The 25,058-nt window shown below is 40.5% G+C and overlaps 1 protein-coding gene across 1 annotated transcript in view; it reads left to right on the top strand.

Annotated features, from left to right (window-relative positions):
• The window catches only part of LOC134499321 (collagen alpha-1(XXVIII) chain-like), a 46,150-nt gene that overhangs the window by 18,468 nt on the left and 2,624 nt on the right, over window positions 1-25,058 (top strand). Inside the window, exons 14-31 of the mRNA XM_063306033.1 lie at window positions 5,046-5,114; window positions 5,599-5,667; window positions 5,777-5,845; window positions 6,363-6,431; window positions 8,854-8,925; window positions 10,404-10,472; window positions 10,877-10,948; window positions 11,662-11,730; window positions 13,385-13,453; window positions 13,557-13,625; window positions 14,302-14,370; window positions 16,360-16,428; window positions 17,514-17,582; window positions 18,008-18,076; window positions 19,400-19,480; window positions 20,590-20,625; window positions 23,133-23,169; window positions 23,663-24,220. Of these exons, the coding sequence (XP_063162103.1) occupies window positions 5,046-5,114; window positions 5,599-5,667; window positions 5,777-5,845; window positions 6,363-6,431; window positions 8,854-8,925; window positions 10,404-10,472; window positions 10,877-10,948; window positions 11,662-11,730; window positions 13,385-13,453; window positions 13,557-13,625; window positions 14,302-14,370; window positions 16,360-16,428; window positions 17,514-17,582; window positions 18,008-18,076; window positions 19,400-19,480; window positions 20,590-20,625; window positions 23,133-23,169; window positions 23,663-24,220 (1,684 nt within the window). The remainder of the gene's footprint in view (window positions 1-5,045; window positions 5,115-5,598; window positions 5,668-5,776; window positions 5,846-6,362; window positions 6,432-8,853; window positions 8,926-10,403; window positions 10,473-10,876; window positions 10,949-11,661; window positions 11,731-13,384; window positions 13,454-13,556; window positions 13,626-14,301; window positions 14,371-16,359; window positions 16,429-17,513; window positions 17,583-18,007; window positions 18,077-19,399; window positions 19,481-20,589; window positions 20,626-23,132; window positions 23,170-23,662; window positions 24,221-25,058) is intronic.

The raw sequence follows: 25,058 nt of genomic DNA, 5'->3' as shown, positions 1-25,058 counted from the left end.
TGACTCCAAATAAATATAGTTATACTATAGTATCAGCATAGCTGAAGGTCAAAGCTGGCATTACACAAATGGGCTTTAATATTCCCCTTTGGAAGTTGTAACAGAATACTGATACAAACAGATAGAAGGCCTGTGAAGTTGCTGATAACATGGTCACTTTACTAGCCAGAAATATTACCCCCCCAAAAAATTTCAACTCTGGCCAGAGCCAATAATTTAATAAGTTTATCTCTATGTAGAGTTTCTGAAAATACTGTGTAGGAAAATAAAATGTAGCTTTTTCAAGTAAAACTTTTTTCCATCTGTAGTTGTGATATACCAGTTCCTTTGTTTGTTAAACCAAAAATCACCTCCTTCCCCAAATGGAAATGGTTGAAGGATCCTTATTGTTGCTTTTATTTTAATTCTGCAGAATTTGTTTCAGCCTGCTACCATTTTGTTTTGACGCTGAACATTTGCTGGGAGGGTTGGGAGGAAGCTTGATTACAATTCCCTTATTAAGTCTCCATATATAGGTTTCTTAAATGGGCTCCATTTTAGTTGTGATCCATAGCATTTCCGTTCATATTTATTTTAGATTTTGACATGAATGCAATCTGGGACTTTCCTACCTTTGAGGTTATATACCTTGTCCTGCTGTCTAGAAGAATTCTCCATCAAGCAGACCTGGGTGTTGTCAGAAATGGCAACAGACTTTGGTCAAGGATAAAATTGACCTGTTTGTCAGGGTTAAACAATAAGTATCTTTTTAAAAGACTGAAAACTTTTTTATGGAGTTTTTGCTGAAAATAGAGGGAAGTAAAGTAATGGTTGTGGATTTGATGATTGAAAAAGGACTAACAAGGGGCTGAAGGCATTTTTGTAATACTAAAGAGGGAGGTTTGATAATAAGTTTGTTAATTTCTGTTGCCAAAAGGTTGGAAGTCTCTTACTTTTCTGACTTTTGTTCTTAGTTATTCTTCTTTTTTTCTGTTTCCTTTTTTCTCTCTTGTTTTCTGCACTTTTTTTCTTATCTTTATTTCTTATTCTTTCTCTTATTTTTTTTTCAGATTTGTCTTTTAACGTTTGAAAAAATCTTTAATAAAAATTATTTTAAAAAGAAAAGAAATGGCAATAGAGATTCTCAGACTTTTGGTCTTGGGGAACTTCAACATTTTACGCCGAGGGAACCTTCGCAGGTGCTACTCAGGATTGCCTGGGCCCCATGGCTTCCATGATTTCACTCTGACTGTTTTGACACCTGCCCATGAGGCTGGTGGTACCCTTGTCTGAGAATGCAGTGTCTACAGGCTGTATGAGAACCAGATGAACTCTAATGAGACTCATTACTGATTCTGAGGCCTGGACTTGGTAATTTGAGAGATAAACCTTTTTCGTCTTAAGGGACAAATCTGCAGTCCTGCAAGTCCCACCATGGATATGTTTGGCATCAATTCTTTTTTTTTTTCCCATGGTGAGGCCCATATTATGGCACAAACTGCCACCAGAGTTGAAGCAAGCCCTTGGCATATTATATTTAGGAGGGACTTCATCTAGGGCTCATCCTCATAACTGCACCACAAGGATGTCCCACAAATCATTTTTAAGGGGCTTATCTTCACAACGTTTGCCTTTGTCTCATCCCTAGCCCTCAGCAAACTCAGCTTATATTCATATTCAGCTGTTTCAATTTTAAAGTAGTATTTGACCTCTTTTCCTGACACAATTTGGCTGTGGACATGATCTCCAATGCTTCCTCCATAGTGTGACTGATGACATTGTCAGACTAGCATCTGCCTAGCTCTCAACAGCCATTTTGGGTTGCTGGAGGTACAACCCCTCTCATGGATGTTACCTAGGTGGTCTAGTCTAGTTTTTGAGAATTGGTTGTTTATTTATTTATTTTTTCTAGAGAAGGGTTCCTCTCTGCTTGGCTTTCAGTGAACATGATGAGCAGCACACTTGGAAAGGTGAAAGGGCAGCAGCACAGCCCTACTCAAGGCATCTGGTGATGCCAATCCAGAAGCATTGTGGTGGGCACTCCCCCCTCTGCCAGGGGAATCAGGAAGCCATGTTGATCCCACTAGTGCCACTCCTGCTATTCAGCTTACCTACTACCCCTTATCTCTTCAGGGACTGGTTGTTGCCTATTTTAGACTATACCCCTGCTGTCAGCCCCATAGGGTAGACCAGACTAAGAAACCCATGTCATATAGGTCTAAGCCTGCTGTTATTAAAACAGCTGTAGTAACAGAATTTTGCAAGTCTGAATATGCTTCCTTCTTTACCCACTTTATCTTTGTGTGAACTAGGGTGGGACCTCTCTGAGACATTTACTCAAACTAGTTTCCTGGAATGGACTCAAGACTCACTTGTCTGATTGCTGTCTTGGTGGTGGCTCTTCCTCTTGTCCTTCAGGGCCATTCCCTCTTCTCTCTACACCTGCCTCCTTTCATCTGGTTACTGGGCATTGCTTTCCATTTTGGCTTGGGTTGCAGGAGCAACCAACTGCAGGAGAAGAAGTTCTATGATGATATAAATTCCACTTTTAAGAAAGCTCTGATCTTCTTCATCTCTTGCCAAATTGGAGAGAGGTTTCTCTTGGCTGTATATTTTCATCCACACCTAAACAAGACCATTCCCACAGAGAGAACAATGCTTCTATTTTGGAATGGGTCTCACAACTCTGCAAAGGAATCCAGGGGTAAGTTCACGGATTCACCCTCGGTTGAAATCCATTCCCTCCACTTGCAGCCAGCTACCCACACCATACACACAACATCCAGGTTGTTATGAGGAAAAACTGTGGGTTTATTGGAATGAAAGGCATTCTGCTGGTAGTAAAGGCATGGTATTTGTGGGCAGGAAAAGGAGGGGAAAGAAAGGTACCAAGGCAGGTGAGACTGAGTTCTGGAACTGCTGGAGGTCAAGAAGAGAAGGGAGTGCGGAGGACTTTGGAATCCTATATACACTTTCAAGCAGATATGGCTACCTGTCCCCTGATGGGCTGATTAAAAACCTAGATAATATTCAGGGTGGTGTCATCTGAGGAGTCTGGGATTCCAGTCTGGGATTCAGGCATGGCAGCAAGGAGGGAAGGAAAAGTTCACTGACATTTAGAGCATCCTGGCAAGGAGTGGAAACCGACTGGCTTCTCTCCACCTTCCCAGTCCCCCAGAAATCAGTTGCTGGTGCCTCCCTCAACTCAGAGGAAATCCATCCTGCCCCCACCCATCCTGTGCCCCATTCCACTCCACCCTCTTGGCTGTACTGTTGCTTGGGCTATTTTGCAAAGTGGGTTTCCCACTCTTTCCAAAGGGTGATACATCCACATTTTAAAATAGCTGTAAAAACAGCGGGGCTGGAAATAGGGCAACAGTTGCAAGGTGAAATCACTTTCTAACTATCACCACCCCAACAAAGAGCTTTTTATTCTTTTAAATACTGGTGTAGACTTTTAAATGCTAGTTCAATGCTCTTTCAGCTATTCTGAAATATCACTAGCTGGGCTCTCTCTGAATGCACCTAAGAAAACTTTTTTTTTTGCAAAAGCAGAACAAGGTTTGACAGATGGCTAAATTCTCTGAATTAGCTATCTGCCAATACTTGCCTCCTCCCACAGCCTTATTCCCATCTCTTGTTAGCAAGAGAGATTAGGAGATGTTTTCTTGCCAGCTAGTGATGTTTGGTAGAAAGGGAACAAAGTCAGGAGAATTTACCTGTTACTTCCCTTAACCTGTTCAGCCTGAAATCTGTAAGAACAGCATCACTCACCAACCTTGTTACTCAGGCAGATTAGAACAGGGCTGTCAGATTGACACAATTTATGTCAACATACATTTCTGCCGACTCAAGGAGTGGAGAAATACATGCTAATGTGACTACCTGGATGTACCCATAATTTTGTCTTCTACATCTGATGTGGATGTTTTTATTGTACTTTTACAACCACCCAAAGCTATTAAGGGAACTGGTGGCATATGAATCTTACAAACCAACAAACATATAAGAACTTATGGGCCTTTCTTCGCTGCATGTATTCTCACACTGACACAGTGCTAGCACACAAAGGAATCTCCAGAAATATTACAGAGTTTCTCCCCACCCACCCCCATTCCCTTGTCATGGATGAACTCACAGAGTGACATGCCAGAAATGGAAATGACTCAATCCCCATCCATGCATTCAAAGAACTTGAGTTCTCTGCATTCCATGATCAAATACTTCAATGAAGGAGACTCACCACCCCCTGAGCAAGTCTGCCCCAGTGAGTCAGGTGCAGATATGATATACAGGCCTCTCATAGTTGGGTGTAATGCCAAGAACATGCTTGTTCAGAAGACGGAGTAACAAGCAATTGGTTGAAATTTCAGTGAGACATCAGGAAGATTTTCCTAATGGTAAGAGCTGTTTAACAGTGGGGCAGACTTGCTCATGGGGTGGTGAGTCTCCTCCATTGAAGCATTTAAACTGAGGCTAGATTACCATCTTTCAGGGTGGATTCCTACACTGGGCAGATGATTGGGATAGATTATTTCCAAGGTCCTTTCCAAACCTTAGATACTATAACTCATTGATTATGCTTTATGTCAGAGATATGCAACTTCTGTAGAGCAAAAGCATCACTTGTGGCTACACTCCCCGAAGAGCCCACTTTGTTGAATACAGAGACAGTAGCAGCAGGATCGTTATGTGTGGCTTAGACAGATGGCTTTCAGGGCACCTTTTGATTCATCCTCTCCCTTTTCCTGGGAACAGGGAGAATTGCAGCAGAACAGCCCCCTTCCTTGAGCAAAGTTATTTCTTCTACCCTTAGGTTTCTTCTGTCCTATTTCTCCCATTAGTCTGCTGACTCTTTTAGGTCTGCATGGAAAATGTGGGCCCATTTTCCTATATATTTCTTCAAATGTGTACCTTCTTCTTGAGTTCTTAATATTTCAAATTGTATTTCTACAAGACCAGGAGTTAGTCCAGTGGGACAAAATAAGATCCTGTCCATCCAGCTGTCTGTTTAACCATTATCACACTTTTAATTATCACCATATAATTCTGTTTTCCCCATATAGGGAGACCGTGGCTTTGATGGTCCAAAAGGACCTCGGGGCCAACCAGGCATTGGCATAAAGGGTGAAAAGGTAAGTAGTAAATATGTCAAGGGATTGACTCCATCCAAATAAACTTGAATACCCTACTGATGCTGGGCTCAAAAGGTGTAATGAAGCAAAATAAAGAGTTTGCTTTTTTCATTGAATGTTGGACAGCACTATAGTGAGCCGATAGATTTATATCCAATAAATCTGTTTTAGCTTCTTCCTCTAGTAAAGGGTAAATCGAAATGAGGCACCTTTGATTCTGTGGGAAAGTTAAGTTTTAGAAGAAAAAGAAAAGAAAAATTGCACACGCTCCTTTCAGCTGCTGAAAAAGCATATCTATTAATTTTGTGTTAATTGCATTCTTAGAAAATATAGTACTACACATCTGCATTGGGATCATAATAAAATATACTACAGCTTCTCTGTACTGATATTATGCAAATTGCTTGCAATAAAGATTTCAGTTACCTGTAGGATATCTCAAATGTCTGTCTATATTAGTAATTAACCAAACTCTATTTATCAGGGTGAAATAGGTCCACCTGGTCTGCCTGGGCCTATTGGATTACCTGGAGTTGGGATTCAAGGCGAGAAAGTAAGTTGTGTACAAGCAGAGGTTTTAAAAACTGTTTAGATTGTTATTATTATTATTATTATTAATTCTATTAATTTCTATAAGATTAATATTATAACTTATTTCCTAGGGGGTAGAAGGCCCCAAGGGACCACTAGGACCAAGAGGGCCACCTGGGCAGGGGTTACCTGGACCAAAGGTGCGTAAGTTCAAGTCCATGACAGAACTGTCTTGGCTAGATTTTTTAGATCAAATATTGTTTTAGAAAGACTAAGCTTCTTTTTCATGTTCTGAAAGAGCCCATCCATTCCCAGTTTTAAATGGATTTCCGTAATTTTTTAAAAATATATATTATTTATTTGACTGCTGTCCCAACTTTCCAGTCCAAAAGAGTGCTCAAGGCAGCCAGCAGGAAAAGAAATGAAATACAAAAACAACTTCGGTGCCTTTTCTAAAGTCAGGAAGAGTAGGAGCGCATCCCAGTTTCACTAGGAACCTGTTGTGTTGGGAGGGAAATGGGAGAATGCCCTGCCCTGAGCCTTCTGGGTTAGTACTCCTCTGAAGATGGGAAGCTCCAGAATTGGATAACCTGGGTCCATGGCGTTGAATAGTGGCAGAGACCCTTTTCCTAGTGCTGAGGGAATTACCATCTGACCTTGCTAAGTCATGAGGAATGCAGGCATCTAACACTATTGCAAAACATGTTGTTGTTTAAGGGTGATCAAGGTTTACCAGGAGAAATTGGAGCTCCAGGAGAACGAGGCCTTGGAGAACCTGGTGCAAAGGTACAATAGTTCTTAAAACACTGAGCATTTAAAATGTTGATAACCTCTCTCAGGGATAAGTATTACCAATATGCTGATGATACTGAATTATACCTCTCTGCCCCTGGCAACCCAAGTGATGCTATTGAGATTCTTTCCCAGTGCCTGGAGGTTGTGAGGGTCTAGACATGGAGGAACTGGCTCTGATTCAAGTTTGAGTAACTGGATGAGGTGCCACTCCCCAGTCAGACTTGGTGTGCAATCCGGATGTCCTCCTGGACTTGTGGCTCCTGCCTGAGGAACGGAGGGCAGCTGTGGCCAAAAGGGCTTTGCACAAATCCATCTTGTGCTCTGGATGCATCTCTTCCTGGATCAGATGAGCCTGCTCATAGTCACTCATGCCTCAATCACTTCCTGTTTGGATCATTGCAGCGTGTTGTACATGAGGCTGCTCTTAAGAACTTTTGGAAACTGAGACTGGTTCAGAAAGAGGTGACATGCTTGGTCTTGGGTACATCATGGTATGCACACATACAGTAACGCCACTGCCATGTGAGCTGCAGTGGCTTCCAGGAGGTTTCCAAGCACAGTTCAAGTGCTGATTATCACCTAAAAAGCCCTATATGATGTAGGGCCATGATACTTGAGGGACCAGTCAGTTCTTCACCAGATCCAGCAGAGGCGCATGTTCCAGGTCCCTTCTGTGAAACAATGTCATCTTGTGGGAATTAGAAGGTGTGCCTTTTCAGTTGTAGCAAATACCTGTGGAATACCCTCCCCACTGAGGTTCAGACAACCCTAATCCTGTTGTATTTTTGGAAGGTCATAAAAACCTGGCTCTTGCTTCAGGCTTTGGGGTCAGGGTATTACAATAGTGGAGTCTGGTTTGTGTTTTTGCTGTGTGCTGACGGAAGTGTTTATTTTTACCTGGCATCTTTTATTGTTCTTTTTCTCTTGTTTTTATATTTCTGTTTCTGTTTTTATGCTTATTAGACACACAGAGTTATTCAATTAGATTATTACATAGTTATCTAATTTGATTGAGCAGCCATATAGATTTGTATCATAAGTAAGTAAGTAAAACCTTAAATTCCATTATATATCTGAACAGAAACTGCGTACAATTTGGAAATCCGGTGTGTTTATAAATACAGATATTTGTCCCAATCCAAAAATATGCACACTTGGAGGTAGATGGTCTGAACAACATTGTGCCCATCTATCTAAGAGAAGAGGCTCTCAGTTCAGGAGACCGGCTCCTTGAGATGATGGAGGAAGGGGAACGACGGCAAGCTCTCTCTTCACCCATCTTTGGTGGGAAAGGAAGGGCTGCCCCCATCTTCTTTCTCAGGCCTACAATTGGATCTGTCAGAAGAATCAGATGGGGCTTTGTTTCCTCTTCAGTGCTTCATTTATTGTTTGCAATCCAAAGTTAAGAGATTGCATGAGAAGGCTAGATGCTGAAATTTACGGGTTTGCTTCAGTTGCATTTTTGTCTAGGTTGTATTGGGAATTGAAAAGCAGCAGTGAGAGAAGAGAGGGAGCTTTTTATAGGGAACAAGAAGCACTGGAAGTAAGAACAGCAGCAGCAAAAAATGGCATTTTAGCTACAATTTCTTGTTAGTAAAAAAAAAAGTTTAAGAAACTAATCAATTTAGAAGCACCATTTATGAAGCCACATTTCAGTGCTTATTCTTCCATGTACAAAATGTATACAGGTAGTGCTTAACTTGTGACGGCAATTGGGACCAGAATTTCCATCAGTAAGTGATGTGGTCGTAAAGCACGGCCGCATCACTTAGCGAGGGCAAGCTCTGCAGTCTCAATTGGTCGTTAGGCAAGGAAAGTTCCTGCTGGCTTCCTTCAACCAAGTCAGTGGGGAGCTGGAAGGAAGTTGCAAGTCCCAGGCAGACTGCAAGCAGGCCAGGAGGCAGGTAGGTGGCTGCTGCCAGGTGGGGGAAGGTGCAAGGGAGGTGCGGCAAAGTTTGGCAGGGGTGCACGAGTGGCCGGTGTGGCACAAGCACACAGGGGCTGGGGGAAGGTACGAGGGTGGGGGAGACTTACCCCAGTGACTTGCAACCTTCCCTGCCAGCTTCCCCATTGACTTTCTGGGGAAGCCAGCAGGGAAGGTCGCAAATAGCGATCACATGATTGTGGGGGGCTGCAACTGGTCATAAGTGCAAGCCAGTTGTCAAGCACCCAGATTGCAATCATGTGACTGCAGGGGTGCCGGGACGGCAAGAATGCCGAGGACTGGTCATAACCATTATTCATTCAGCACTGTTGTAACTTTGAACAATCGCTGGATGAGTGGTCGTAAGTCAAGGACTACCTGTAATCTGGTTTGTGCATTTCCCAACCTGCCTGCTTTTCAGTCCCATATTAAATAAAATCCAGCATGTCCTGTTCCTTTTACCACTTTTCCCTTTCTCCCTTACCACAGGGGGAGCCAGGTACTTCAGGTTTGGCGGGCTTACCTGGCCTTCCCGGAGAAGATGGTGCACCAGGACAAAAGGTTTGCTTGCCTGCTTTAAACTCCTCTACTTCTAAAATAGGCAGAAACTGCCATCTCACAGACTTTTTTCAGGAGTAAGTTGCCCTCCCATAAGAAACGAAACAATAAAGTATAATACATAAAATAATGCATTCATGATTGTCTTAATCAAGACAAGTACTAATGCAATATGTTTGCTTTGTTGAAACTGAGTTCAATGGGATTATATGTAGCAGGGCTGCCAGCTCCCTGATTTATCCTCTGGATTTGAGGACAAAAAGGTGTTTGAGAGTTTGCAGGGACATTCAGGTAGTATTTCTCTGCAACTCTTTAAAACAGCTGCATCTTTTTCTGAGTCCTTGGAGGTAGACTGAATCAGGAAACAGCCTCCACGAGAATGCTGGAAATCTACTTTATTGAGACAAGCTATACTAACAGAATCTTGAAAGCCTGTCTTCCCTTCCTTCACTCTTGTATCCCAGGGAGCTAAGGCAGAATCAAGTTGAGTTTCTTTCTTATGTTTTCTTCCTTTGCTGGGCTTAAAACATGTCCTTGTAACTGCCACTGCATAGTTTCTCCAAGGTTATCTCTGGTTCACCACATTTTTCTGGAGTTAGGCAGCTGCCCCCTGCAGCTGAACTGCAGCTATACTGCAAAGGAGAAAATACATTTAGTTTAAGGAATTGCAGGCAGGTGCTACATGGGTGCCCCTACATACACTGAAGAACCCATTTGTCTTCACACTTTAAATTGTTCCTCTTATGTCTTCCTGATGAAAATGGGCTCAAATAAATAGATAACATAGTTGTCCATTCTAACCGTCATGATGCCAAAGTGAACATCACCACACCAGCTCCACCTTTTTGTACTAGCACTGCAGTGTGGCACACAAACATGTAAGGGGCAGATTTTGCATTGCAATGCATGTTTCCTCATTCGCCCTTTCCTTGCCTCCCCTATGCTCAGTGAGTCAACATGTAGAACAAATAATATAGACCTCTAGGTCATAGTGCTCACTGTACCATATATAAGATCTATTGTTTGCACCATCCTCCACATGCATCATCTTGTCATAATTCCTGCACTTACTTTGTATGGAAGGTTAAGTGATACAACTCAAAGATTACAGAGGTGGGCTAAGACTGTGGTGCTCCTTTTTAGAGAACTCTTAGCCAATGTTATCATTCAAAAGACACTGTTAGCTAATCCATTTTTCTTTCATGTGGTAAGAAAAAAATGGGAATAAATCGGGGGGAAACACAGGAAGGTTGCAAATAGAAGATGATATATGAGCTCCATAGAATTCTTTAAACAAGATGTGGTGATTGCACAATAAAAAGTGCTTGTCTAAAAACCCTGGGAGATTGCACATATGCGCCTTTTCTTGAAGACATATAGTGGGAGGCCAACTAGGGTCTTCCTTATTCAGAGAGACATACTCTCTTAATACCCATGCTACCCCAGAACGTTTAATACCATGATACTGTGCTGTATTGCAGGGAGAACCAGGTTTACCTGGCCCACGTGGTCCAGAAGGTGCTCCTGGAATTGGAATACAGGGTGAAAAGGCAAGAAATTATGTGTTCATTGTTTCTGGAATTATCATGCCAAAATAAATATAAGAATTTTCTGTTATTAGAGGTATGGAACATTTCCTAGAAAAAGGATTTCACCAAGCATTTCTGTGTTCAGAAATTCAGTGCCATATGTTGAGAACTTCCCTTCTTCTCTTCATTTCCTTCCCTAGCCCAGATTTGCTGTGGAAAGTCTCCCAGTCCTTTAGAGCAGAGGTTGAAGATGCATTGTGAGGCGAGAAGGAATTGTCTACTCCTAGTTGTCCTGACAGAAGCAAAATGTCTATTTGTATATCCTGATACATACTGAAATTTCCAAGTCCCCTTGCATTTGCAACAGCATTTCTGTTTACTTTCCTCAAGAAAGTTAAAGCCTGTGTTGTCTGAACTTTTTCTAGGGTGATCAAGGTCAAAGAGGAGTACGTGGTTTATCAGGACCAGCCGGAGCACCTGGACCTGCAGGGGCTAAAGTATCCTTTTATTTTTGTTCTTATTACCATATTTGGTCTTGCACCAACTTTGTGGCTAAGGGTTCACTGGATATGTTCAAACTAGCCATGATGTATGCCACATACTGTAGCTTGTCCTCACATTGTGTGTGTGTGTGTGTTTGTTTGTTTAATTTATATAGCTGCCCATCTCACATGTGTGAGTCTAGGCAGCTTACAATAAAAATAATCAGCATCAGACAGAACTCTACCTCCACACTAGTCCTCATCTGGTTTGCAAAATGAATAATCTACTTCATAGCAGCCTTGTCCAATTTGGCACATCAGCTTAGGATAATAAGAATGTTAGTCTTAATACATTTGGAGGAAGCTGGATTTAGGAAGCCTTCATTAAAGATTTAGGCATAAAAGACAGAGAAACTCATTTGCAATTAGTAGTAGATCTACTTTTTAATTCTCATAAAGTATAATAAGGAATATTATAGGGAATATATTTGAATTTTCTTCAGATCTAAAATGGGAGATTATCTTTAAAACATTTAAAAATATTTTAAAATCGCCATAATCTATTGTATGACCACAGAATTCAACTTTTCTTTGAGTAAAAAGAAAAACCCCGGGGGTGGGGGGGGAGAGGTTTACCCCAGAAATCAAGCCATTCATTTATAGCTTTAAGTGTACTAAATACACTAAGCAATATTCCTTTGAAAACCTTGTTTTCTTTCTTATGGCAGGGTGAACCTGGTTCCCCGGGACGTCTGGGAATGCCAGGGCTTCCAGGACGTGCCATTATGGGACCCAAGGTAACAACCGTATTTCTTTAATTCTACAATATCCAGTACACCAGCATGGACATTTACTAAGCATTCTAACGAACAGGAGATGGCTGGCTGGGACAATGAAAGGCTGTTCTGTTCAGCCCTTCCTGTAGTTTTTGTTGTAAAACAGGGACAGGGAACAAATCCACTGGCTGGATCCAGTTTCCTACTTTCCTGGCAGACTAGATAAGCGTCAGAAAATGAAACTTAAGGAAAAGAAGCTCTTGGCAGCCAACTCAGCCAAAAGTAATTTTTCCAAGGAAGATCTTCTTTAACAGGATTTAATGAGACGAAAGGGATAGGATTGCTAGAATTTCAGCAACTGAACCATTTCCAGCCTAGAACCAATTTATCGTTCACTATATTAGGCTGCGAGAGCTGGACCATAAGGAAGGGTGAGCGAAGGAAGATCGATGCTTTTGAACTGTGGTGTTGGAGGAAAATTCTGAGAGTGCCTTGGACTGCAAGAAGATCAAACCAGTCCATCCTCCAGGAAATAAAGCCAGACTGCTCACTTGAGGGAATGATATTAAAGGCAAAACTGAAATACTTTGGCCACATAATGAGAAGACAGGACACCCTGGAGAAGATGCTGATGCTAGGGAGAGAGGAGGGCAAAAGGAAGAGGGGCCGACCAAGGGCAAGATGGATGGATGATATTCTAGAGGTGACGGACTCGTCCCTGGGGGAGCTGGGGGTGTTGACCGACAGGAAGCTCTGGCGTGGGCTGGTCCATGAAGTCACGAAGAGTCGGAAGCAACTAAACGAATAAACAACAAAATATTAGGCTAGGGACTTCCTCAGTTCCTTAATAAGAGCTTTCTTATGAACTAGCAAGGAGGTGGCTCCTCCTGAGTCCTTATCAGTCTGTTAAGGGCCCACCAGAGCATAAGTCACGTCCACTGCATCATCCACTTCTTCCTGCAGGAAGAGAAGTGGAGACAACCCTCCTGCACTGAGAAAAGCACTCAGTGTAGGACAAAGCAAAAGGACCTGGAGCAGTTTAGCTGCTATCCATTTTGTTCAAAGGAGAAAGTAACATGTAGGTGGAACCAGCCGGAGCCGGTTTGCATTTTCCTTTATGAGGGAAAGCATTTGGTGACCAACAACAGCAGGTCATGGTGGAGAAAGTTCCTAGGAACAAGCCTTCCTTGAGGTCCTATTGCCAGATGAGCCAGACTGTGAGCCAGATTAGGCCTATAAACTTGAGGTCCTGATAATGACTTGGCTTTTTTTTTTCCTGGCGTGGGCAGGCCTGCAACTAGGGTCTGTGTTACCCAGGGCAAACATGGATTCCATGCCCATTTTGGCGCCGCCCCCAGCACAGCGCCCAGGGCACATGCCCTGGTTGCCCCCCACCAGTTGCGGCCCTGGGCGTGGGTGGAAAAAGCCAGTGTGGTACAATGGTTCAGATGTTCTTGTCCAAGTAAGGAGACTGACTTTGAGCCAATCATTTTCTCTCAGCCCCACCTACTCACAGGGTAGGTGGGGCTGAGAGAATTATTGTAGGGCAACTAGGAGGAAGGAGTACTGTGTATGCTGCCTTGAACTCTTGTTACAAAAGGTTTGTTACAAATCCAATAGATAGATAAAGGGAGCTGAAAAAAATGACAGTTTTCTTGTATACTTGTATTTGAAGGGTGATATCGGATTACCTGGACCTCCTGGACCACTTGGGGAGCAAGGGATCGGGATTCCGGGGGCTAAGGTAACAACCACCTTGGTAAATCAGCTCCTTTAAAGGAAAAGTATTTTATATAGTGTGACAGACAACCCTAATAAAATGTAAATATGTCCTTCTTTGCAAAAAGGGTGACCGTGGACACCCAGGACCTCCTGGTCCATTTGGCCCAAAAGGAGATGGATATCCAGGCCCACCTGTAAGTAGTCAAAGTTTGGACCATTCTTTTGTGACAGCCACTCAAGCCTTCCCTTTAAAGTGCAGAGAATTTCAACTGCTGGCCTATCCAGATTTAGTTTCTCTGGCTTCACTCCTTTGTGTAGCGAGTTCAGGCATGACTTTTATTTTTGTACGTCATCATCCTGCCTCTTTCTTCTTCTCCTCCCCCCACCCCCCAGTACAACAAAACTGGAGACCGCACTGTTCTTTGAAAATAGAAAATAAGATTTCTTGAATTCTGGAGTGAGAGGAAAATCACTCATCTTCACTACGTGAACCATGGGAATTCCCATGCTGGCAAAATCTGAGTAGGATCAATTAACAAATGTTTTAATCAGTGATATTTAAATGGAACATGTTCAAGACATTCTATCATAACCTGATAAAATATTTTGGGTGCTGTTACTTAGAAAGAGAATGTTGAACAATGAATCATTGTACAAAAGAATAGGGACTGTGTGAAATGAGGATGCTCTCTCTGTCTTTTCAACTTTTTAACTATGTATATTTTTTGTATGGATTTTATGGTCTTTTTTACTCATAAGCCTCTCAGAGCCACTGGCACAGTGAGATGGGCAGTGTATAAATTTTATTGATCAATTAATCAATCAATTCAGAGCAATTAACAGTTAAATCTATTTACTTTCCAATGTCAGGGTCTTCCTGGTCTTCCTGGAGCTCCCGGAGAGCAAGGCCCCGATGGGATTGGATTACCTGGACCAAAGGTACACAGTTGACTTTATATAGTGGGTTTATGTCTGTATAAGATAAATCAGATACAGATACAGAGATAGTGAGACAGAGAGATAGAGAGATAGTGAGATAGAGAGATAATGTACACACACATATACAATTTTTCCCCTCAAGCTGATTATAATATGGACTTCCAAAAATCTTAACTGATTTATTATGTAGCAATTGTACAGTCGTCCTTTTTCATTACTGGAGGGCCATTGTAAGCAAACGTGTCTTACTGGTAAAATTCTTAGTTAATAAATGATATCTTCCTTTTTCCTGAAAGGATGGGATGTCTGGTTGTTACATGAGTCCCAAGTTACCACATAAGTCCATAGATAAACAATACTGTAGTACAAACCCTCTGATATAACTAACGATAGAAGTCATCCTGTAGTCTGGGGGGTAGGGAGGGAGTGGCAAACTATTCTCCTGACTTTGACAAACTAAAACTGGCAGCATCCCTCACCATTCACTCTGGGAAATGAAGTTCAGCACCATGTGGAGAGCTGTAAGTTCACCCCACGGTATAGAGGTCTATGGACAGAAAAAGCAAATTAGTATAGTAATGTGTACAGTCTTGTACTGAAAATATTTTGTTCTGAGTTATGTACCAGAATAGCACCTTCTTAGCAGAGATTCTTTTGATGGTTTATGCACCATCATAACCCACATGTGTGTGTGAGAGAGTGTGTGTGTGCTGCATACACATATTAACCAAAGTGTTTAAGCACAGTTGGTTGAAAATGCTTCAGTGGCCTGGTTCACCCTGTATCAGTAAACCATAAACATATAAATAATAATTTACAAGTCATAGTGGCTAGGTTCACATATCACACTAGGCCAAAATGAAAAAAACATGCTGTGGCTTAGCATAATGCACAAACTCAGCCATAGATTAGAAACACGTATCTACTTCGTCATGCTCTCAAGTGTGGCACATCCAAGATGGCCTTCATCCGCTTTGAGAAAAAGTCTATGAATTGTATCTCACAAGTAAATTCCTATGATTAATAAACTGCATGTTAGTAGCGGGTTAACATGTAAATTAATATTTAATTATTTTCCTTCAGAATGCATAGATCCAGACTCCCAAACTCGCTACAATTCACTGAAGATATTTTAATGTATTTGGCATAATGCAATTTGTTTTTGAGAAAAATGTGATTTTAAGTTCATTAATCATCATCTTTTATAATCTACTTCATCAAGTGCCAATCACAAGCTTCTTATAACTTGCACACATAGTGACCACCTAAGCTTTTGGGAAGCCAACCATTAAAGTACAATCTGACCATCTAATTCATTTTCACTGAAATCCCACTGGCATCGAATCTGGACTTTCTGTTCCCTGTGGAGTCATGGTAGCTTCAGCACCAGCCACAAGCAAAGTCTGGCTAGTTTCCCTAAAATAAATGCAAAATTCTGGAGGCTCCCTAATTCTATTTTCTCCATGTTGGTGCAAGAACAAAAAGCCCAGCTGCAGTCAGTGGTGATTTTTTTTTCTACAGATTTTTAAAAACACACACACACACATACCCCTCAGCAAACCAGAAAGCTGTCTAGCTAAAATTTTGAGATCTGTACATCCTTAATTTTTCTGTCTTTTTATTTGCACAAGAAACCTGTAAGATAGGTCAGGCTGTACTAATGTGATTAGCTTAAAGTTTTTCAGCTAGATTCATATTTAAATACAGCCTTGAACCAGGTTTCTCCAAGTCCATGTGTATGTTTTAAATTTAAAATTTACACAATCCTAATTTCCCCAAGTCTTAGTCCAAAATTCTAACAAACCTTTCTTTTCCATGTGGATCACAGAGTATGATAACTTCATGACTGTCAGCTTCATGACTATTCATACAGATTGTCTCTTCTACTGGAACTTCATGACTATTTATTGTTGCTGTAACTGCTGTTGTTGTTATTGCAACAACAACAACAACAACCATTGTGAAACATTTACAAATATACATTTTTAGGGTGATCCAGGTATGAGAGGACCAGCTGGTCTCCCAGGTCTACCTGGAGAAGGCCTTCCAGGACCAAAAGTAAGTCACAATAAAGTAAGGATTCAGGTTACCATCATGTCTCAAAAATAATGATTATCTTCTCTATTTGTATGTACATTTGAATTGTTTACTATTCATATTAATTTAAGAAAAACTAATGTCAGAACTAACAGATATTTTGTGAACGAAAATGAAAAATGAAAAATGCAATTCAAATAATAATAGAGATATATTGAAACAAAACTATAAAAAGTTTATGATTTTTGTTGCAGGACTCATCTTCCTATTAAAATGAGATTTCATAATGTTACTTTTAGACAATTTCACAAACCAAAGTTTGCTCCCTGGGGGAGGGAGGGGTGGGAAGTATTTTGAAGTAAGATACAAAGAATGAAGTAGAGAAATATCAGGTTTTTGCAACTTCCCAACTTCTTCACTGAGATCCAAATCATTCAACTTAGTTGGTTTCATGGAGCCATCAGTTGTTGGATCAAGCCAATCATTTTGCTGTGACTGGGATCAGACTGTCTATTTGTCTTAGAAATCTTTCTTGGCCAGCCTGCTACTGGGCTGGATGAAGTAAGCATGGATGCCTCTATAACAAATGATAATCATAGGCATAAATCATTTTTAAAAAATTGCAGGTCTAAGTGAATAGTTCACAAACTACTTCCTGTGTTTGCTAGTTGCAACCATCTAGAATAAAAAGGTAAATTTTTCCTTGAGTCATGCTTGACATCTGGTGGCTTCATGCATATGTCGATGTTGTATTCTAGGCAACCATATAAAGGTGGTTCTGTGTGTTATTGTCATCTTCTTAGATGTTTCTTGGACTTCCCAGTATAGCCTACGCTTTACCCAATATGACTTACTTCTGAGTAGATATACACAGAACTGTCTGCAAGGCAAACATGTTTTTATCTGGAAAAAAACAGCCCTAAGAAATAAAATCAAGAGATACATCTAGCATAGCTACAGTTAAACTGTAAGATACAGTGACTGCAAACAGTGGAATTTCAAGGAGCTTCATGGTTCTTATACAGATTTTAGACAGCAACAACATGGATCATGGTGGCATTTATGATATCTTTATTTCTAAGACGGCTATGCTTTTTCTTCATCAGGGGAATATTGGACGACAAGGGCCTCCTGGTGCTTTGGGCCCACCTGGTGAAGGTATCCAAGGACCAAAGGTATCACAATTTCTTATATTCAACACTCAGATATAATGAAGAGGGAAAAGCAGACTTCACAAACTGGAAGAAATAGAAAGATGTATTGTTCGTTATATATTAAAAGGTCCACAGAATATTATATCCAGTTTTTCCATTCTGAGGTAAAAATCTTAGTAAAGTAAATCAATTTGTATATTATAAATCAGTATTTGTATATTATAAAATCAGGGTCCCTTATATAACAGAAGAACATATGAAGAATTAAGCCAGCACAGACTGGAATATATTTTGGCAAATGTAGCAAAGAATGCTTATGTGTGTAAGAGTAGCCTGAATTTTTGAAAAAACTATTTTTTATTTATACTTCCAATCAAATATAGAAAATAAGATTGTACTTAATAACAATAAAATTGTCAACAGTTCTGGCAATTAATTATAATTAGGGTAAACAAGGAATTCAAGGAATGCCAGGACCACGTGGGCCTCCTGGAGAAGGACTCCTTGGACCAAAGGTATGGACTAAAAATCTACAGAAATATCCAGTTTAACTCTGTGGTGATACAGACTCTGTGCTATCAGGGGACAGCTTGGACACTTAATGCTCTCAAGTGGCTTCTCTCTGTGAAAGAAGACCTTCCAAGAGATGAAGCAATGCCTGGAGCCCTGGTGGAGGAACACAAAAAGTGAATCTAAGTGAGTGTGGGTCAGAGCTCATGTTTGAGCTTACACCATTCAGCCTTACTGCACAGCAGATTATCATCTGGCAGCATTGTTCAGGGTGGATGATTCACTGATGGGGAACAATGGGCAAGAAAATAGCCCTGTGGGTCATTGTGATCATTTTGCACATTTGGCCAATACAGCCACATTTGCCAAAGTCTTGATTCTTCATAGGCAGAGTCTGAAGTTCTTTTTGGCCTGTGGAGTTTGATGAAGTAGATAGGGCGCTCTCTATATGGGCTTTGCTGTAATGGCTTCGCTCCATGTTCCTCATGGCTCCTTTGGGCCACTGGATGGGTGTGATTGGTGGGTCTGATATATGGTCAAATGTAACTGTGCACCTCTTCTTGAAGAAGTGTGAGCCGGTTGCCAGTCACAATCACGTGACTGCGGGCGTGCTGGAATGGCAGGAACTTTGAGGACCAGTCGTAATCACCACTCGTTCAGTGCTGTTGTAACTTTGAATGGTTGCTGAACAAGTGGTTGTTAACCAAGGACTACCTTGTAATTTCCTTTTGCCTTTTTCTGGGCAGATAGGTTCACTTCCAAGCTGCTTGGCATTGCAGCTGCCCACCTTTTTTATTTTCTAATAATGCCTGGGGAGTTTTCTGTGGGACCTGAAAGCATTATCCTCAATCAAAAGGATGCTTGAGGCTGATATTTTGCCATTTTAAGTTATTCTTTTTAAGGTCAGATGAGGTGAGCACCAAGGGAAATGTTGGGTTATATTGGCAATTGTGGGCATTAGGAAGCCTATCCTTGGTTTACAATTTCCCATTCTAAATGCCAAAATACTTATTGCCATACCATCTATTAGTGAGTGGGGGAAAATTTCCAGGAATATATTTACTACATGGGTAGGACAGTTTAGGAACTTACATTCCATCTTTATGAGTTCAGTGGTCAAGTAAACAAATGGGCCAGGTCCATCAAATTATGAATTTATTATTTTTTCTTTGGAGAATTGTTACAAGTATTTAGAAAGTAGTCTAATAATTTCCTTAGAAAGATGTAGCATTCTCGAAAACAATATTCTCTAGTTTTTCTATTTGTTCAAATAAAAATGATTACATTTAAATAAGATGCTTTACAGATGTTGTATAACTAATTCCAAGGGTGATCGTGGAACTGCAGGGGAAAGAGGAAGAAAAGGTGAAAAAGGCAATATGGGAGACCCTGGGGCAGCTGGAGAACCTGTAAGTATCTAAACCCCGTCCATCAGATGCTGTGAGGCATGTTGCTAAAATTCTACATGTACATACTGTACATCTTCAGTATTAGCATTAGTTTCAAGCAAATAATTTAAATATTACAGAATAGGCACTGACTTTTCTTTAAGGGATCAGAACAATTGTTAAGGAGAATAACAAATGTTAAGGAGAATACTGAATAGTTGATAGTTCAGTCTGGAAAAGTTGGGGTGAGTTGTCTGTGATTAGTAGAGTAACAGAATTCAAAACTGCAATTCTGAATTCCTAATATTTAAAATAAAATTATAACAGAGAGTTGTTGCTTTCCAAGCCTTTCATCCTATGTCAGTATATACTGCAAGACTGCATTTTGCAGGCACTGGATTGTTTCCACCAAAAACACTGGAATTGCTTTATTTAGGAGGCATATGCCATAATAGGGAGGTTTTAGATTTGACACTTAAGAACAAGCAATGGGAGAATCCTTTTCATCAGTCAAGTAGCTGACAAAATTTCTCCTGCTGCCTAGGTTGGAAATATGGCAAAGGTCGGTGGGGACTCTCAGATCTTTCACAACCATAGCCTCTGGCCCTCACTCTTCCTAGTCCCAATCCACCCACTGTTCTTGGCCTTGGAAGGGACCAGTTGTAGAAGATGGCAAGAATGCTGGGGAGCAAATTCTCCCCATCTCCAACCTCAGAAAGTAGGAGCAAGTGATCCTGTTTCCATAGGATAGTGTGCCAGGGCCCTATGATTACATTTGCACTGATTTAGACTGCTTTTTATACCATCAAACTTTAATTTTAAAAATATGTTTTTATTAAAGCTTTTAAACAAGGAGATTAAAAACTAACACAAACTAATATAAAGTTAGAAAGTAAGAAGGAAAAGGGAAAAAGAAGGGAATCAAAGAAAAAGCAGAAAGTGCAAGAAAAGAAAAAAGGTTAAAGAAAAAAAAGAAAAAAGAAAAGAAATATATAAGGAAGTAGCTTCCGATATTCTTCAGAGCAGTTATAAGTACAATATATTTTAACCTCCCTCTCTAACAATATAACATATACCATCAAACCTTAATGATGAATTAGAAATAATAATAAAATGTATTGCCTTTTCAGGGTAGAACTGGACCAAAGGGAGTACAAGGTCTAACAGTAAGCAATCTTTTTCAGAATCAAGTTTAGTTACACTGCATAGTTCTCAATCCATATGTCCCTAGTAACAGCCATAAAAGTGTGGGAAATGAATTATTAATTGATTAGCAGGTATATATAAAATGGATACCAATGCAAGATACCTAGATTGTTTAGAAAATGTATCTATAATTTCCTGGCAAATGGAAGAAAAAAAGCACAGAGGATATCCCTCTGAAGACTGTTTCACTGATTTATGCCATGGGTTCTGAGCAACTTCCAACATTTTTTTTTAAACTTAACATTTCTGTCTGTAAGGGGTTCACATAATAAAAATCTAAGAAAATCAAATTATTGCAGGAGTAAGAGGGGCTAAATAAAGTAAAAACATTACACTGTAAATGTAACTTTTCCTTCCTTCCTTCCTTCCTTCCTTCCTTCCTTCCTTCCTTCCTTCCTTCCTTCCTTCCTTCCTAAAACCTCTACCAATAATAGCCCCTCAAAATTCCAAGCAGTGTATATGTGTGTATGTATTTGTGTATTTGTGTGTGTGTGTGTACATACACACACGCACATACACAGACAAATATTGGCATGTTTGACAGAGTAAAGTGTTGCAGAATTGGCTAGAATGCATGTTTCCCGGAGCTTTGTTTTAGATGTGATGGCACTGGTTATGCTGGAGCTCTTCCTAGAGGATGAAAGGAGTTTCACTGTGCTCCCCTCTCTGATTTAGGGAAAGGGATATTAGTTTCTTGGATTACTTTTTCCTCAGCACCCATTTCAGCTAGGTGGAGCTCTGCCTGAAAATGAATGAAAAATGGTCTAATCGCAATTATGCACATACATCAATTTGTTCACAAATTACAGCAGCTGGCAGCTTGTAGCCAACCTTGGCTGAACTCCAGACCTAAATGAGGTCAGACCTGGTTAGCTTCAGAATGGGGGATCTCTAGGAAGTCTCAGGAGGACTGTAGGCCAGTCCAAAAAAATATCTGGAAGAAGGGAATGGCAAATCAGTTTGATATTGTTGCTGTCAGAACTTCATCCTGGGCATGGCAAGAAATCACTCTCTAGGAACACAAACACCTAATCACGAGCTTAGCCACAGAAGATTTAAGAACAAGGTCCAGACTGGTAAGCTGTATTTATTGCTGAGGCAAAAGAAGCTTTTTAGAACAATGATCAGCTACTGCAGAACCTGGGAAGTTAGCCATATTTGTAGGTCAGCTCCCAGGATTTAAGCTCTGGATTTCTTTCTCCTGCTCTGATGAAGTAACAATTTTTTTTGCCTTGGATGTTGAGTGTCCTGCACAGCATTTTGCTAATGGTCTTATCTGGTCTCCAACTCTTTACCATGGACCTTGCTGACTGCAGCCTTCCCAGCTGCTAAAAAAGCTACAGTATACTGGACACGTCCATGAAGTTACCAGGAGTGGAGCTCAACTCCAAGAAGGTGTTACTTTTTAATGTATAGGAGAACACAAAATGCATGTATTTATAAAAATAGCGTTTACGGCACAGCTCTGAAGGAAAAAAATTCTGCCATTCCTGGAGGAAATGAAAGACATTTTTTCAGGTCTAACTGGAACTTAATACGAATGTTCCAAGACTGAGATGTGGGAGACTGTGTATGTATGAATTGAATTAGGATTGTGTATATGAATGTATCAATTGTTTGAATATGAGAGAGACAAAGAATGGGGTTTCCCCATCCAGCAAGCGTCCCCCGTGCTCGATCTAAATGCTAACAATGGCATCCTAGGAGAACTTAAGTAAAATGTTTTTTTGAATGCAGCATTGCTTGGCTATTATAAAGTAATTTTGGGTGAAATGCAAGAAGATAAGAGATTTTCGCACTCTGAAATATTTTATTTGGGGTATTTTAAGAAACATGTTGCAGCCCCTGTTTTCGAATTATATGGCTCTGCATAAAGAAAAATGTTGTGTATACTTTTAAGAACACTTTGCATCTACTAGCATGTAAGTATTGGTGAAATGGATAAATATATGACTTTCACTGCATGAAAAATATTTGATTATTCTAAGAATAATAGGTAAAGGTAAAGGTTTCCCTTGACGTAAAGCCCAGTCGAGTCCGACTCTAGGGGGCGGTGCTCATCTCCGTTTCTAAGCCTTGGAGCCGGCGTTGTCATAGACACTTCCGGGTCATGTGGTCAGCATGACGACTCGGAACGCCGTTACCTTCCCGCCGAAGCGGTACCTATTGATCTACTCACATTTGCATGTTTTCGAACTGCTAGGTGGGCAGGAGCTGGGATTAACAACGGGAGCTCACCCCGCTGTGCGGTTTCGAACCGCCGACCTTCCGATCGACAGCTCAGCGGTTTAACCCGCAACACCACCGCGTCCCCCTAAGAATAATAAACACTATTTATTCCAAATTATTTCTTCACTCTAAGAATAATAAACACTATTTTTAAGTATTTTTGGCAGAGGCCATGTTATAACTTGCTGAAAATAAAGCAGTTCTGTAATACTGCGTATGTATTTCTTTTCCAACCTAGAGAGAAGATATAATTAAGTTAATTAAAGAGATATGTGGTAAGTTTTCAACCTGCCTTGCCATCATGTCCTAGGGCAGGTTCTTATTCTTTACTCTATTCCTCAAACCAGAAAATTATTAGAACACCCTTTACTCAAAGGTAAAATGAACAGGCCAACAATCATTCCTGTGGAATCAGTTTAAAGAAATTAACACAGATATTTTGAGCCTCTACCCAAATAAAGAGGATGAGAATTAGAATCTCATCAGGAGAAAGCTGATAGCAGGTGTTGAGTTCCTCCTGACTGGAAAAATGCTTATACTGTTTCCATTAAGTGCATCAAGTAGTTTATAGGATACTTTTTTCAATTTCTATCCATCCTCTTGTTTGACTATGAAGAATCTACAGTAAAGAGTTAACAATAAGCTCCTAATACTGTTTGTATTAAGAATGTAATAATGCTCAGGTTCAGTACATATGGAAAAATGTATATGGCTTGATCTATCAGTCAAAAATATTCAGAAATTGTTTTGTTGTTTTTCCTTTTACAGGTTGTGGTATTAAATGCAAGGAAATACCTATGGAGCTAGTGTTTGTGATTGACAGTTCTGAAAGTGTTGGCCCAGAGAATTTCGAAATAATCAAAGACTTTGTCACTGCTTTAGTAGACAGAGTTACTGTAGGGAGAAATGCTACTAGAATTGGACTTGTCCTCTACAGTCTGGAGGTTCGGCTTGAATTTGGACTGAATAGGTACACAGCCCAACAGGATGTGAAACAAGCTATCAGAAAGATGTTATATATGGGAGAAGGCACTTACACAGGAACTGCCATCCGCAAAGCAACACAAGAAGGCTTTTTTGGGGCTCGAACTGGTGTAAGGAAAGTTGCCATAGTCCTAACCGATGGGCAAGCAGATAAGAGAGAAGCTGTTAAGCTGGATATTGCTGTCCGAGAAGCTCATGCAGCCAACATTGAAATGTATGCAATTGGAATTGTAAACACTTCAGACCCAACACAAGTTGAGTTCTTACGTGAGCTGAACCTAATTGCATCTGATCCGGACAGAGAACATATGTATCTTATTGATGATTTTAATACTCTTCCAGGTGAGCATGCAAACATGGTTCTGAAGATAGACATGTTCTATTGGTGCCCTACAAGCTAAAGGCCTGGATTCCTATGTTTTGGTGCCTTTGGTGTCAGTGGGTAGCTTTGCTATGACTAAGATCCAAAAACCATGAAAGTGGAGATAGAGAATACAACTAGGAAAAAATCAGATCATTTTCAGTTTTATCACTCAAAAAGATGAGGTGCATATTTTTACATGTGTTACCTAACTAGTATGTGGTCACAGATTAAGGCTATTGCCAGTAGGAGTCACCAAAACACCATTAAAAAAACATAAAGTAAACTAGCTTTTGCTATATGAATACTGCTAGAGATAATCAGGAGTTACATGCAACATTTACAATTCAGCTCATTTTTATTCAGTGTGAGCCAAGGGTGGGCCCATCCTTAAGAAGATGACAAAGCTTGAGAAAAAAACTTTTTTTTTAATTGCCTGGTATATAGGCCTCAGACATCTGCATTTATAACCACCACAAGAAGGCAATGGATGAACCAAGATATTAATGGTTGGTCTTAGATTCCAATCAGATTGGTTGCTTGGGCAGGGACAGGACCCTGGAGAGAGATTTGCTAATAAAAGTTCCAACTTCAAAGTCCTCTGCTGAAATGAAAATATTTGGTTGTTGTATTCTTGGCCTGGCATAGTCTGGGCTAGAGTAATCTCCTGATGGGCAGAGCTGAAGCAAAATGTGCTTGACCTTCTGACAAACCTTTTTTCCCCCCATTCTGACATCTTCTTCTGTGTCATTCAAACAGCAGCCCTTGGGAAGGGACAACTCTTTCATATAGAGACTTGAATTGATTTCTTAGCAGAAG

This window comes from Candoia aspera, chromosome 1, assembly GCF_035149785.1.
Source record: "Candoia aspera isolate rCanAsp1 chromosome 1, rCanAsp1.hap2, whole genome shotgun sequence".
Lineage (NCBI taxonomy): Eukaryota > Metazoa > Chordata > Lepidosauria > Squamata > Boidae > Candoia > Candoia aspera.
This window is presented reverse-complemented; position numbering and strand designations above follow the sequence as displayed.